The sequence below is a fragment of the Pelodiscus sinensis genome, chromosome 20 (assembly GCF_049634645.1).
Source record: "Pelodiscus sinensis isolate JC-2024 chromosome 20, ASM4963464v1, whole genome shotgun sequence".
NCBI classification, from domain to species: Eukaryota; Metazoa; Chordata; order Testudines; family Trionychidae; genus Pelodiscus; species Pelodiscus sinensis.
In genome coordinates this window covers 18,486,589-18,500,461 of record NC_134730.1, presented here as the reverse complement: position 1 = coordinate 18,500,461, position 13,873 = coordinate 18,486,589, and the positions used below count along the sequence as shown (strand labels likewise).

Genomic DNA, 13,873 nt, shown 5'->3' with positions numbered 1-13,873 from the left:
TAAAATGGTCCTCACCCAAAATTTTCACCCATTTCATTTTCCCTCCTGTACCACAAATCAAAAACATTTGCATTCAGCTATTCAATTCTCTCTGCGGAGCTTGTATAACGATCACATCTGGGTCTTTCAAAAAAGGACTTTTTATATGTTTTATCTTGAGAGCCCAAGACACAAAAGAGAGAGGTAAAAACTCAGGAAAGACACTCAAGAAAACTAATTAATTCTCCTTGTATGAACTGTAAGGAATTCTACTAACCAGATTTCATACATCAATCCAGGTGCTTTGATGCTAGTCGGATGGGTACAAAAGAAACATCTTAAAATGATAGATGAACACGTGGTGGGTAGTTCGACACATAGAGAGAGATCATCATCTAGTTATCTAAAGCAGAACTGTAATAGTTTTAAAGGCAAACTGTCCCTGGTGAGGGCACAGCTAAAATACACGAAAGAAAAGATCCTGTCACGTATTTCTCAATTACAAGGCAAAGCCTAAAATGAGAGAAATTTTTACTGCAATGCAGCAGTTGCCTTGCACCACGTCGCAGCTCCTCACATCTGCTTCCCGGCTTCTCTAAAGCTTGATTCGGATCACTCTGAAATTAGAACTCAGCACTTTCTTCATGTGTTTGTGGGGCTCCCCCCTTTCCCAAGGCGATTAAATGCTTTGTTCAGAAAAGAGAAAACAGGTTAGTTAGTGGCATGGTCCTGAAATATGTTGATTGTCTGCAACTCCAAGTGAAGTCCAACTGACATTATTACTTGTATTTGATAGCTGCCTGTCACTGTACTGGTTAGGCAAACTTAGCATGTTTTAAATTGGGTCATTTGCATTCCAGATAAGAAGAGCAAGAGGGTTCCAATCCTTTCCCCCCTGCATTCACTAAGGATGGAGAACTATTGCCTGTATCCTACAGAAAGCACCTTTATATTAAAAATTAGAGCGGGAAAATATTGCCACTTTTTGTTTCTCTGGACATCTTTAAAATAAATTCATTACAGGCAAGTTTGTACCCCTTTCAAGTTCATTGTCTATGAATATTTGGGCCCTTAATTTTATTGTCACACACATTATCAGAAAGCAGAATTCAAAATGAATGTGATAATGTGTGTCAGAATAACAGGCATGTTCATCCAACTGGAAAATAATTGGAAACAATATGAGTCCAATCAAGATTATCTGGCTAGTGTTTATGAAACACTGTTTAAGGACTCAATATTATCATCAACTTACTTTGTCTTCAAATTACATTCAAAGTTCAAAATCAGTCTCACAGACACAACATCATACAGGGGCCATTCTTGCATTAGAAATAACCAAAAAAAAAAGGGGGGGGGGTTGTAATTTGGGGCCTAATCATGCAGTGAGAGTTGTGTAAGTGAACTGGAGTCTGGGATTTTACTCTGGATTTGGAGCCTATAACTGGGAGCAGAATGTGGCCCCTTCGAATTCAAGCATACAGTATTTTTATAAGTACAGTACCAAACAGCAGCCTGGGTGCTACACATGAAACCTGTTCTAGGCGATTACTGAAAAAAAATAATGGGAAACTTTGATGTGATTTTATTTTTTCAAATTCAGCCTTAATAAAGCCTTAACTCAGCAAACCGCCCCATTCCTCAATGCAATTAAGCACATGCTTAAATGTAAGTGTATGCCTAAGTTTTGTTGACTTCCATGGGCTAAACATATGCTTAAATGTAAGCACAGGTAAATGGGTCAGATATTCAAAGCTACAGATGACAATAAGCGGCCACTGAGACTGACATAGACATTGCTCAAAAATATCCTACTAGGCTTCTAGCTGCAGCTTTAGTTGCCGAAATACCTTTGGAAAGGTAGCCCTAAATCGGGGGGAACCTTTTTTGGGTCAAGGGCTAATGACCCACGGAAAAATCAGCCGGGGCTGCACAAAAATGAGAAATATCAAAACCCTCCAACAAAAACAAAACCTCACTGATGTGGCCCCCAACTGAGAAGCAGACACTCCCCACATCCTCCTCACACACCAGAGCTGGGGGGGGGAGGGCTGAATTAGTAGATTGTGGGTCCCCTAGACTCTGCGATGGGTCCAAAAATGAGGGGTTCAGTGTGTTGCAGTGGGCTGCTGGGAAGCAGGCTTGGGGTATGGGCTCTAGGCAGGAGTGGAGTGCTCAGGAGCAGGCTGCGGGTTGGGGGGGGTTGGAAGGATGGTAGGGTGCAGGAGCAGCATGGGGGTGGTGGACCTGGGCAAGAAGGGGGGGTGCAGGACTGGGGCAGGAGTGCGGGGTCTGGGCAATGGAGTGGTGATTATGGCCAACTGGAGTGGTGGGAGAAAAGCTTATGCTGTGCTGCCATTTCCCCAGCTGGGGGAAGGAAGGGGGAATACGGAGTCACTTCCTCCCCCTGCCTGGTAGAGCCCGTGGGTCGGATCTGACTCCAGTTTGCCTAACTCCAGCCTGCAAGGGTCCTGGCTCTCCCTTGCCCCCTGCAGCTGGGAGCTGGCACTGGCGCTCCAGCCTTGTGGCCCACCAGTGCTGGAGGGAGGGGGGAAGAAGGGGAAAGCCCCATGCCTTGGGGGCCAGATCCTGTAGATTCCCCACCCCTGCCCTAAATGCTTTACTGAACAGGGACAGACCTAAGCATATGCTTAAGTGCTTTGCCATATCGCGGCCTAAAGTGGTTCCACCCAAAATGCAAAATAGGAAAGTTCGAGACAAGGAGAAGAGCTTGCCTTGTTACCTACTGCCTGCAATCAATCAAAACCGCAGAGGCCAAAGGGTAACTATTTTGATGAACAATTCAGAAGCAAACAATAGGCTGAAAAGTATTTGCATGTAATAGTGGTCTGATAGTTCTGAACATGGAGGGAAAAAAAGGAAACTGTGATCTATTCCGTCTACCTAAGCACTTATATGGCCCTCATCATTGTCATCCTAATCTCTGAGCATCTTGCAACGATTAAGGGGTTTTATCCTCACGATACACTTGTGAGAGAGTTAAAATATTGCCTCTTATTTTAGAGAGTGGAAAGAGCAGATAAAGTAATTTGTCCCAGGTTGCACTTGATGTCTGCAGCTGAACTAGAATTCCAGCTCAAGTCCCAGTCAGGGGCTACCACCACTAAACCATCCTTTTTCCTGCTAGTGTGCAGTTTGCAAACAAGAAATATCTTTACATACTGTATCAGATCATGCAAATAGTTCACCAAACTCTCATTTAAAGCTTTCCATAGTATTTGCTACATTATTCAGTCTCCTAGCAATGGAATTCACATGCGGGAAAAGGAGAATTGTGATCTCAGATCAACATGTTCCACTTCAGACCAGTTGGTATCATCAAAAGTGTCTTCTGACTTCATTTGTGTAAGGGGACTGTTACCCCTTACTAAAACTCTGTGGGAGTTTTTTGGTTTACCAGCTTCAGAAGGGGAAGGATTCATGAGACTGACAGACCCCAGAGACAATGGAAAGCAGTCAACACTCCAGCTCAGCCTGACTGACAGGTTGTAAGTGGGGATTGTTCTGGCTCTCTCTGAGCAAACAGGGAGCTGAAAGAGCAGAGCCAGCTGTGTGCAGAAGAGGTCCTGCAAAGACAGAGCTGAAAGAGGAGTACAAGAAGAAGTCCTGCAGCGACAGAACCAGACACAGACAGGCCAAGCAGTGCAGACCCTGTGTTGAGCAGCAGACTGGCAGTGCTCAGAAAGCCAAAAGGAACAGAGAAGCAACACAAGGAGCTGGAACTGGCCAAGCAGCACAGCCTGCAGCTGGATGTGGTGAGCTACTGGGACCTGCAAAGTGTGGGGAAAGGCTCTGGACTGGGAGAGGGGTCTGGCCACTTAGAGATTGAGGCTGTGTGGTCACTGCCAGTGCAAGCGTGTCCAGCCTGCAGCCCCTTGCAGCACATCCAGGGCTTCTAAGGAAGAGACTGTGAACTGTCCTTACACTCTGCAGACTGCTGTGTTGATGTCCCTGTGCTACAGAGCAGGGCTGTGTGTTCTCATTTAACCATTCTCATTGTTTCTTATTCTATTCTCTTTAATCAGTTGATGTTTAATAAATTGTATTTGCTTTGAACCTTATGAAGTGATCACTGGGCCAAGAAGGCCTGCAGTGTAAAGAGAGCACCTCGGAGTGGGGACACCCTAACTCCTGCCCCTAGTGACTACAAGGTCGGGGATTAAGCCCCAGGAAACCTGGGCCCAGCCTTGTTGGGGTTTCAAGGGCTCTGCTACTCAGGAGAGTGGAGGAGGAGCCCTCAGGAACAGGGGAGCCGTGGGGTAAAGGAAGTGGGAGTGGGGACTAAGATCCTTTCGCTGGTTCATTTCACCGGGGTGTATAGAAGCCAGGAAAGTTCCCCACAATAGCGGGATCATTCCCCCGCTTACATTTGCACCCATTAGGGTACAGTATATTTCTCCATGGCAAAAACATCCCTGAGAGCCAACAGTATCAGAAATCACACGTTACAAGCAAGCAAGTGCAGTTTAGGGACAATTCTCAAGTTTCTCCTCCCTTAAGAGTTGCACTGAGAGATTAATTTATGTAGGTGTTGCACAGATGCAAAAATGTACAAGTTTAAAAAGACCACCATGCTGCTTTGCTGTAAGCAATCGTGATGTTCCAGTAAAGTGATTTTAGTGTGAGTATTTACAGTTGCAATCTTACGCAGCCCACTTTCCAGAGCTATTTGCCCTGAGTTAGCTAGAAAAATCCGTTTATGGTCCTGGAGTTGGAAACAAAATGTTGAACTAGTTTCAGCAAGGAATAACTTTGACTGACATGAGCGCAGGAACAAAGTGGCTATGTCTGAGGCAGGAACGGATTTTTTGAATGCAAACTGTTGCATAGACAGAATGAAGAGAAAACTGATTACTATTTATATATTTTTGTTAGCATTTAAAGGTGTGACTACACAGCACCCTAAACACAAAATAAGATACACAATTTGCACTATGCAAATTGCACTATGCAAATGGTCATCTGAAAAAGTGGGCTGTGCCCACGAAAGCTCATGATACCATCCACATGTTTTGTTAGTCTTTAAAAATTTTATCCTGTACAGACTAACTTGGCTACCCCCTGAAGATTTTGAATAAGTTATTTCAAAATTTGGCACATCTACACAGTGCAAAATTTCGAAATAATGTGCGATTTTGAGACTTCCCTTAACCTTTGTGGAATGAGGGTTACAGGGATGCCAGAATAGCACGCACATTATTTCGAAAAATATTTCAAAATAACAGGCGCATTTCAAAGATGGGGGGTAGCTATTTCGGGATACCTTTGGTATCCCGAAATAGCCCCAGTGTCTAGACATACCCTAAGATACTACAGGACCGTTGGTATTTTTTAAAGTTTTTTTTCACTAGCAAAGAGTGAGTGAAGGGTGTAAAAATCCTGGTCTCTTATCTGCAAATTTAATTTTTATCAAGGTGCTGATCCTATACCACAGATGTCCTTTAAGTGGAGGTTTAGGATTAAAAAGCATATCAGCTATCCCTCTGAGGTGTCAGAATTTTATTCTTGACTGATAGTTTCCTGATTGTTTTCCACAGCAAGCACTGAAAATAATAGGCAGTTGGTTGATTGGCTTGCTCGGTGGTGACCTGATCCACTGACTTCTATGGATGTTGGGTCAGTTTCTGGGTTATCTGAGATATAGAATCTTCCACCTCTAGTGTTCAGCCCACAGCAGGTCAGTGGTGACAGAAAGCCGTTACACGTTCCTGGCTGTGCAATGCATTGGAGAACATAAAAGAAGTGAGTCTCGATCCATTTCCCATTATATAGCTGTCCACATCATACTTGGCAATAGAGTTTTGTCAGGATTCGATATATCACAAACACCTCCACGCCTACAGGGAGGCTAGCCAGGTCAGAGCCGGGAAGGATGGGCAGCAACGGAGCAAGTTAGTGGCATTCTGAATGAAACAGAACTTCAGTTTCTGCAGCTGTCATTTGCTCCTCAGCCTTTTGGCGAAGAGCAGATGTATGTGATCTTATCAGTTTAAGATCTGATGCTTCTTCTGTCTGGGGCTGCATCACACATAGATTTTTGGAACAGGGAGCTGGGCTAGGGACTTATTTCATCCACTATATGCATCACTCCGGTACTGCAGTGTCTCTGCCTCTCTTGACCACATGATAATCACACAAAATATTAATTTAAAATATGTTGGTAAGAAATAAAAGGCAAGGGAGCAGTGGAAATCGTGAGCTTTCCCACAGCTTTTCCACAGCTAACACCTAGAGCTAGGCCTGTAACACCCCCCCCCCCCCCCCCAAGCTACAGATCCAAACATTATTGTACAAATCCCTCTCCATAGGCTAGAGCAGTGGTTTGCAAACTACAGGTCATGCCCTAGTACTCGGGGATGGAATGTCAGGCAGTGGGTCTTGTTCCTGCAGGGTGTTCAGATGATCCGTGAGGATGCTAAGGCAGTTTCCTGCCTATCCTGTACTGCAGACTGCGCAGAGCCCCAGAAGCAGCCGGCAGCAAGTCTGGCCCCTGAGGGGGAGAAGGAGAGCAACCAGGGCTCTGTGCACTGCTCCTGCCCTGAGCGCTAGCTGCACACTCCCACTGGCTGGACCTGCTGGAAACCTGCTGCTGGCTACTTCTGGGGTGCAGCATGGTCTGCGGTGCCAGGAGAGGCAGGAAGCTGCCTTAGCACCCCTGCTGCACCGCTGACCAGGAACCACACAAGGTAAACCCCTCCTGCCCCAGCCTTGACTCCCCCCACCAAAGGCCGGAGTCCCCTCCTACAGCCTCATCCTCAGCCTTGGACCACACTGGAAGGGGCGGGGCCTCAAATGGAAGAGGCAGGGCCAGGTTGCTTCGGGCTTTCCCACCCACAGATAATGATTGGTCTGGGGGTGGGGGAGCCCCTCCCTTCCCACTAAGCACCCATGCCCCTGGCGGTGGGAAGAGACTTCCCGTGCTCCTCCATCCCCTGGCCAAGCAGGGCTTGGGGGCGGGGAGAGCGCGTGAAGTCCCCTCCAGGCTGGAGGAAACTTCATGCGCTTCCTCCCGCCCCCACAGGTCCTAATTGACCTTGGGGCGGGGGAGCGGCAGGGCCTCCAGGGGCAGGATCAATTTGCTCGGCGGGCTGGATCCGGCTCACGGAGCCCCCTTTGCCCACCCTTGCTCGGGTCACATTATGTTGGATCATGGGCATCAACAATTTTCTTCAGCTGGATCATGAGAAAAAAGGTTTGAAAACCTCAGTGCCATTTCCACGCAGCTCCTGTTAAGGGCAGGGGGCAGCTGCACTGACCCCATGGAAGCACCAGGAGGGGCTGTGCCTCAAAGAAGTAATTCCTGAGGCACGAGGCTGTGCTCCTATCACCATGCCTATGCACTGGGCGTAGCTGTTTCTCTCTTCCACAGCCAGGCACTTCTCCTGGTAGTGCATGGAAGACAGAAGGGGCTGTGGAGACAGCCAGGGCCCTGTGCCACTATAGGAACGGGGACAAAATCATCTTGTCACCTCCAGCACACAGGAGCTGCCATTCTTCTGCAGCCAGGTAAGAGAACAGCAGGTTGCTTATGCCCGCTTTACTGCCACAGCCCTCCAACACGGCCCTGTAACTTCATTAAAGACCCATCATGCTGGATCGACGGGATGTGATTGTTTTGCCCTGTCTTCGGGCTTCAGCGCTTGTACAGCTGCATACAACTGTTCTTCCCTAGAAGGCAGATGTGCACGTGTGAAGGAAATCGAAGCCACACATCTTTTTTCTGACTAGTCATACGGTTCCCATTAGCAATATGGGCCGTAGGGAGAGCTGTCTTGCAAGAGGCTGAGCACTTCAGCACAGAAATTCACTGTAGGCACATGCTTCAGGGGGAGCGGGTGTTTCTTGGCACATGCCCAGGCAGCCCCTCGAGGTTGCTGCTCCTCCCCTCCCTCAGGAAGCAGTTCTGAGTAAAAATACACGGGCGTGTCCTTCCTGTCTCCCGAGGGGAGGAAACCTGTTTTGTTTCAGCAGCACCAGCAGCAGGAGGGCAGCTGCCTCAAAACCCCCTGCCAGTAATAAATAGATACGGTCGTGCTGGTTACGGAACCCATGTCGTTCGAGGGTGGGGAGACCCTTTGCCTGTTCAGCCTACCTTGCCAAAACTCCATGCACGCGGCTGTATCACAGTAGCCCCATTGAAGTCAAAGGGACTAGTCATGCGCTGGGTTAAAAGAGGGCCTATGTGCTATGCTCGGCAGCCTGTAAATTCAAGCACTACAGATGGGCTCTGCGACCAGAGGAAAGTGCCAAAAGCTTTGATCTGTGCAGGTCTCTGTCTGGGTTCTGATCTAGTGTTTACCACCCTAGCCTGTGACCCTTGCACTTAATTGTTACTCATTCGACTGTTCCTTCCTCTGCTGTTTAGAGATGTTGGCGCATTAAAAAGATAGGAAACAAAGGGCCATTGTTCTGAATGGACAGAGGTATCTAGCATTATCCCCCAAGGGTCTGTACTGGAACCAATCCCATTCGACAGAGCCATAAATGATCTGGTGAAAGGGGCAAACAGTGAGGCGGCAAAATCTGCAGATGATAAAAAACAGCTCAAGATCATAGAATCCTAGAACTGGAAGGGACCTTGAGAGGCCATCGAGTCCAGCCCCCTGCTCTCACAGCAGGATCAAGCACCGTCTAGATCAGGGCTACTCAACTTTGGAAGCCTCAGGGGCCACGATGATACTCATAGCACATCCCAAGGGCTGCAACTTAAGTTTGGCTGCATATACATGCAAAATATATGCAAATAGCTTATTTCACACAGTGCCCCATTGCTCCCAGTACCTCCTCCCTAGGGGCTAGAAACGCCGATACCCTGTACCTGTCTGTTCCAGTGTATTCCCAGTGGATCGCTTGATCATTGTCTTCGGTCCACCCTTTCTGGGGCACCTGGTACTGGCCACTGTCGGCAGACAGGCTACATGGCTATATGGTCCTTTGGTCTGACCCAGTATGCCGTTCTTATGTTTTTATGTTTTCTAGACCTTTAATCACTTTTGTTGCTCTTCTTTGGACCTTCTCCAATTTCTCCACATCTTTCTTGAAATGTGCTGCCCAGAACTGGACAGAATATTCTAAATGAGGCTTAATTAGCGTAGCATGGAAGAATGACTTCTCATGTTTTGCTCACAACACTCCTGTTAATGCATCCCAGAATCGTGTTTGCTTTTTTTGCAACAGTGTCACACTGTTGACTCGTGTTTAACGTCTCATCCACTATGACCCCTAAATCGCTTTCAACAGAACTCCTTCCAAGACAATCATTTCCCATTCTGTATGTGTGAAACTGATTTTTCCTTCCTAAGTGGAGTACTTTGCATTTGTCCTTATTAAACTTCATCCTGTTTACCTCAGACTATTTCTCTAGTTTGTCCAGTTCATTTTGAATTTTGACCCTATCCTCCAAAGCACTTGCAACCTCTCCCAGCTTGGTATCATCTGCAAACTTAATACTTGTACTCTCTATGCCAATATCTAAATCATTGAAGAAGATATTGAACAGAACCGGTTTCAAAACAGACCCCTGCGGAACCCCACTTGTTATGCCCCTCCAGCAGGATTGTGAACTGTTAATAACTACTCTCTGAGAACGATGTCAGGTATCAGAGGGGTAGCCGTGCTAGTCTGGATCTGCAAAAGCGACAAGGAGTCCTGTGGCACCTTATAGATTAACAGATGTATTGGAGCATAAGCTTTTGTGGGCAAAGACCCACTTCTTGCATCTGATGAAGTGGGTTTTTGCCCATGAAAGCTTATGCTCCAATACATCCATTAGTCTATAAGGTGCCACAGGACTCCTTGTCGCTTCTCTGAGAACGGTTATCCAGCCGGTTATGCATCCACCTTATAGTAGCCCCATTTAGTTTGCATTTCCCTAGTTTATTGATAAGAAGGTCATGCGAGACTGTGTCAAATGACTTACTAAAATCTAGGTATACCACGTCCACCACTTCTCCCTTATCTACAAGGCTTGATATCCTATGAAAGAAAGCTATCAGATTGGTTTGACATGATTTGTTCTTTACAAATCCATGCTGGGTGTTACCTATCACTTATTATCTTCCAGATGTTTGCAGATGGATTCCTTAATTACTTGCTTCATTATCTTCCCTGGCACAGAAGTTAAACTGACTGGTCTGTAGTTTTGTGGGTTGTTCTTATTTCCCTTTTTAGAAATGGGCTTTTCTAGTCTTCTGGAATCTCTCCCGACTTCCATGATTTTCAAAGATAGCTAAAGGATCAGACACCTCCTCTATCAGCTCCTTCTAGGATGCATTTCATCAGGCCCTGGTGACTTGCAGACATCTAACTTTTCTAAGTAATTTCTAACTTGTTCTTTTATTTTAACTTCTAAACCTACCCCATTCCCATTAGCATTCACTAAGTTAGGCATCCCATCACCATCCATCTTCTTGATGAAAGCCGAAATGAAGTCATTAAGCACCTCTACCATTTCCAAGTTTCCTGTTATTGTTTTTTCCCTCTTAACTGAGCAATGGGCCTACTTTGTCTTTGGTCTTGCTCCTAATATATTTGAAGAACATCTTCTTTATGCCTCTAGCTAGGTTTAGCTCATTTTGTGCCTTTGCCTTTCTAATCTTGCCCCTGCATACCTGTGTTGTTTGCTTATATTCATCCTTTGTGAGATAGTTATGTCCAAAGCAGACAGTAAAAAGCTTCAGCAAAAGGATCTCACAAAATTAGATGACTGGATAACAAAATGGCAGATGAAATTCAATGCAACTTAATGCATATTGGAAAAAACTATTCATTTAACATGACAGGGACTAAATTAGTTGTTACCACTTAAGAGAGAGATCCTGGAGTCATTGTGAATAGTTCTCTGAAAACATCCACTCAATGTGCAGCAGTAGTCAAAAAAGCAGAATCATTAAGAAAGAGTTAGGGAATAAGACTGACAATATCTTATTGCCTCTGTATAAATCCATGGTACGCCCACATCTTGAATACTGTATGCAGATGTGGTTGTCTCATCTCAAAAAATTATATTGGCATTGGAAAAAGTTCAGAAAAGGGTAACAAAAATGATGAGGGGTATGGGATGGGTGCCATATGAGGAGAGATTAATAAGACTGGGACTTTTCAGTTTAGGAAAGTGATGACTGATGTGGAGAAAATGAATAAAGAAAAGTTATTTGTTCCTTCCCATAACACAAAAACTAGGGATCACCAAATGAAATTATTAGGCAGCATGTTTAAAATGAACAAAAGGAAGTATTTCTTCATACAACATACAGTCCACCTGTGGAACTCCTTGCCAGAAGATTTTGTGAAGGCCAAGACTATAACAAGGTTCAAGAGGCGCTAGATACATTCATTGAGGATAAGTCCATCAATGACTATTAGCCAGGATGGGTAGGGATGACATTTCTAGCCTTTGGGAATGGGTGACAGGGAATGGATCACTTGATGATTTCCTGTTCTGATCACACTCTCTGGGGCACCTGGCACACTCAGAAGACAGGATTCTAGGTTACATGGACCTTTGGTCTGTCCTAGTATGACCATTGTTTTGTTCTTATACATCAAATCACCCTTTAATTTTCTCTAGAATAAATGATCATTTCTTATATGTCCAAGGTGCCCTAGACATTTCCTTATCTGTAAGGCTGGATTTCTGCCACATTTTTTCATGTTGTGCAGTATCTTATTCCTTAAAAGGGAGCACCTGATGGAATAAAGTACTGGTACAGGGGGACCCAGAAATTGGAGAAAAAATAATGAAAAAATCAGTATCTACTCTGCAGTACAAATATTATTAAGCATAGGGCTGGTTACCTTGTGCTTCTCATCAATGGTATTCCTCTGTCATAATCTCAAGAACAGCTCTCTCTCTCTCTCTCTCTCTCTCTGTGTGTGTGTGTGTGTGTGTGTGTGTGTGAGTGTGTAGAGGAGTTGGACAAACTTAAAAAATAACAAATGGTCTGGAAGCACCTTACAGACTAAGAAAACATGTAGATGGGATCATGAGCTTTCGTGGGCACAGCTCACTTCATCAGATGACCGGACTTTTGAGTTTAGGCTGTGCAGATCCAAAATAAATAGGGGAGAAGGGAAGGCGGCGGGGGCAGGGGAGAGTAGGGGAGTGGGAAACAAGGAGTAGAGGGTATGGAAATATCAAAGGGAAAAACAGGAAGGCAGAACTGGGAATAGTAAGCACCTGAAGATTGAGTAGTTAAAACAAAGCAGAGGAATCAAAAGCAATAACAGGAATCTACAGGAAGGGGTACAACAGGGAAGCAAGGTCAAGGTGAAACTAGCTAATATGACAGCTATTAAAAATGAAGTAATTACCACCGAAGTCTTTCGGAGACTGAGTCGATCTGACTTTGCCCTGAAATACACCTCATCAAAGGATGCATGACTCCCCTTCAGCTTCTCAGAGAGGTTGCGATACAGCCGTTTAGCAGCATTCGGAGAAGATGGCCCACTATTCTTTTTCGTCTGCGAAAGGTTTAAGTTCTGCATTTGCTGTGTCATTTTCACGTGGCTGTTCCTAGAGAGAGGATAACGTAGCCGTTTGTCATGGGTTTGCTACAATAACGTCATCCATTCAAAACGCTTTGTCATAACACACACATCAAGACTTGTGCAGTGAATGACTGTCCTACAGATAACCCAACCCCTCACCAAGAACATGAAATGCCACATTTTAGATCCTTTACATTGGTGAGTTGTTTCTTTCAGAGATAGCCCCATTGATATCAATGGGTGGGAATATGATGTAGACAATGTTCCCTCTATTTTTTCCATCCATGTGCTGAATAAATTTTATGATGTCCCCTGAGGCATGTGTGAATGTGCACCACCAGTCAATACACGTGCTGTCAACTGTGGGCACCTTGCTAATCAGCTGTGTGGCACCTGAATCACTCCTGGGTGGCCATCCAGGCACTCAGCTTACAGGGAACACTGGATATGTAGACTCCAATGCAACCAACAGAGAATAAGAACTCCAAAATGTGGGTTTGATACCCGGGGAACTAAGTGTGCGTGGGGAGGAAAAGGTGCAGTTTGGGTTAAATGAGAATTGGGAAGAGAGATTTGTAAAGTGATGATGATAGTCCCTAAATTCAACCAGAACAGGTAGGATTACAGAATCAGGATTTAACAATTTAGTAGAGAAGCTTTTATGACAATAAATGGAAGGGGCAATCCCTTTCTTGCCCTGTAACTGAGGCTGCTCTTTGCCTTTAATTTGCCTGTAAGTTGAAAGCTTGGTGCCAGCTAACACAAGTCATCTAAGTCTTCCGTGCCCACTGGTGAAGGGGTGGCAAAGCCGACAGTCTCAACACAAACAGGCCCATTTACAAATCACCTCACACATTTCCCAGGCTAACGAGGTTTTACAAATAGACAAGGCCTCTGAATGATGAGCACATGCCCAGAGATCGAGATAATTGGGACCACGAGACGTCCTCATTAAATCAGCACTCCAGTGTGTGCAAACAGAATAAGCAGCAGCCCGGCAACTAATGAGCAAAAAACGGAGGCAAAGCAAAGCCGGCCGCCTAATTTCTCAAGGATCGTCTTTCATTGAGCATGATGGCCCTGGAGTGGAGGAGCAGTGAGAAGCCGGCATACAACAGACGCTACCTGGCTTCTTCTTCATTATTATTATTATCATCAATTGGTATTTTAATAGAGCCCAGAGCTTGAGCTGAAATTATGGCCTTGTCACCCTAAGGACTTGCACAAAACACAGAGCCACTGGCCCTGCCTTGAAGAGCTAATCTAAATAGCGGAGACAAAGGAGGAAGACAGGAAACAGAGGCACAATCAGGACCAGATTAGCCTTTTGTGGGCCTGGCACCAAATGTACCTGTGGGCCCCATGGGGTGATGGAGCATGATAT

General features: G+C 45.5%; 1 protein-coding gene and 1 non-coding gene across 3 annotated transcripts in view; one reads left to right on the top strand and one right to left on the bottom strand.

Annotated features, from left to right (window-relative positions):
• The window catches only part of ANKFN1 (ankyrin repeat and fibronectin type III domain containing 1), a 361,082-nt gene that overhangs the window by 111,528 nt on the left and 235,681 nt on the right, over nt 1-13,873 (bottom strand). For both annotated transcript variants that reach the window (XM_075903834.1, XM_075903832.1), the window contains one exon: nt 12,313-12,514. In XM_075903834.1, the coding sequence (XP_075759949.1) occupies nt 12,313-12,498 (186 nt within the window). In that variant the 5' untranslated portion in view covers nt 12,499-12,514. The remainder of the gene's footprint in view (nt 1-12,312; nt 12,515-13,873) is intronic.
• Nucleotides 5,940-6,126, top strand: LOC112546141 (U2 spliceosomal RNA). Its single transcript, XR_003089775.2, has one exon. It is a non-coding gene; the product is annotated as a U2 spliceosomal RNA (small nuclear RNA).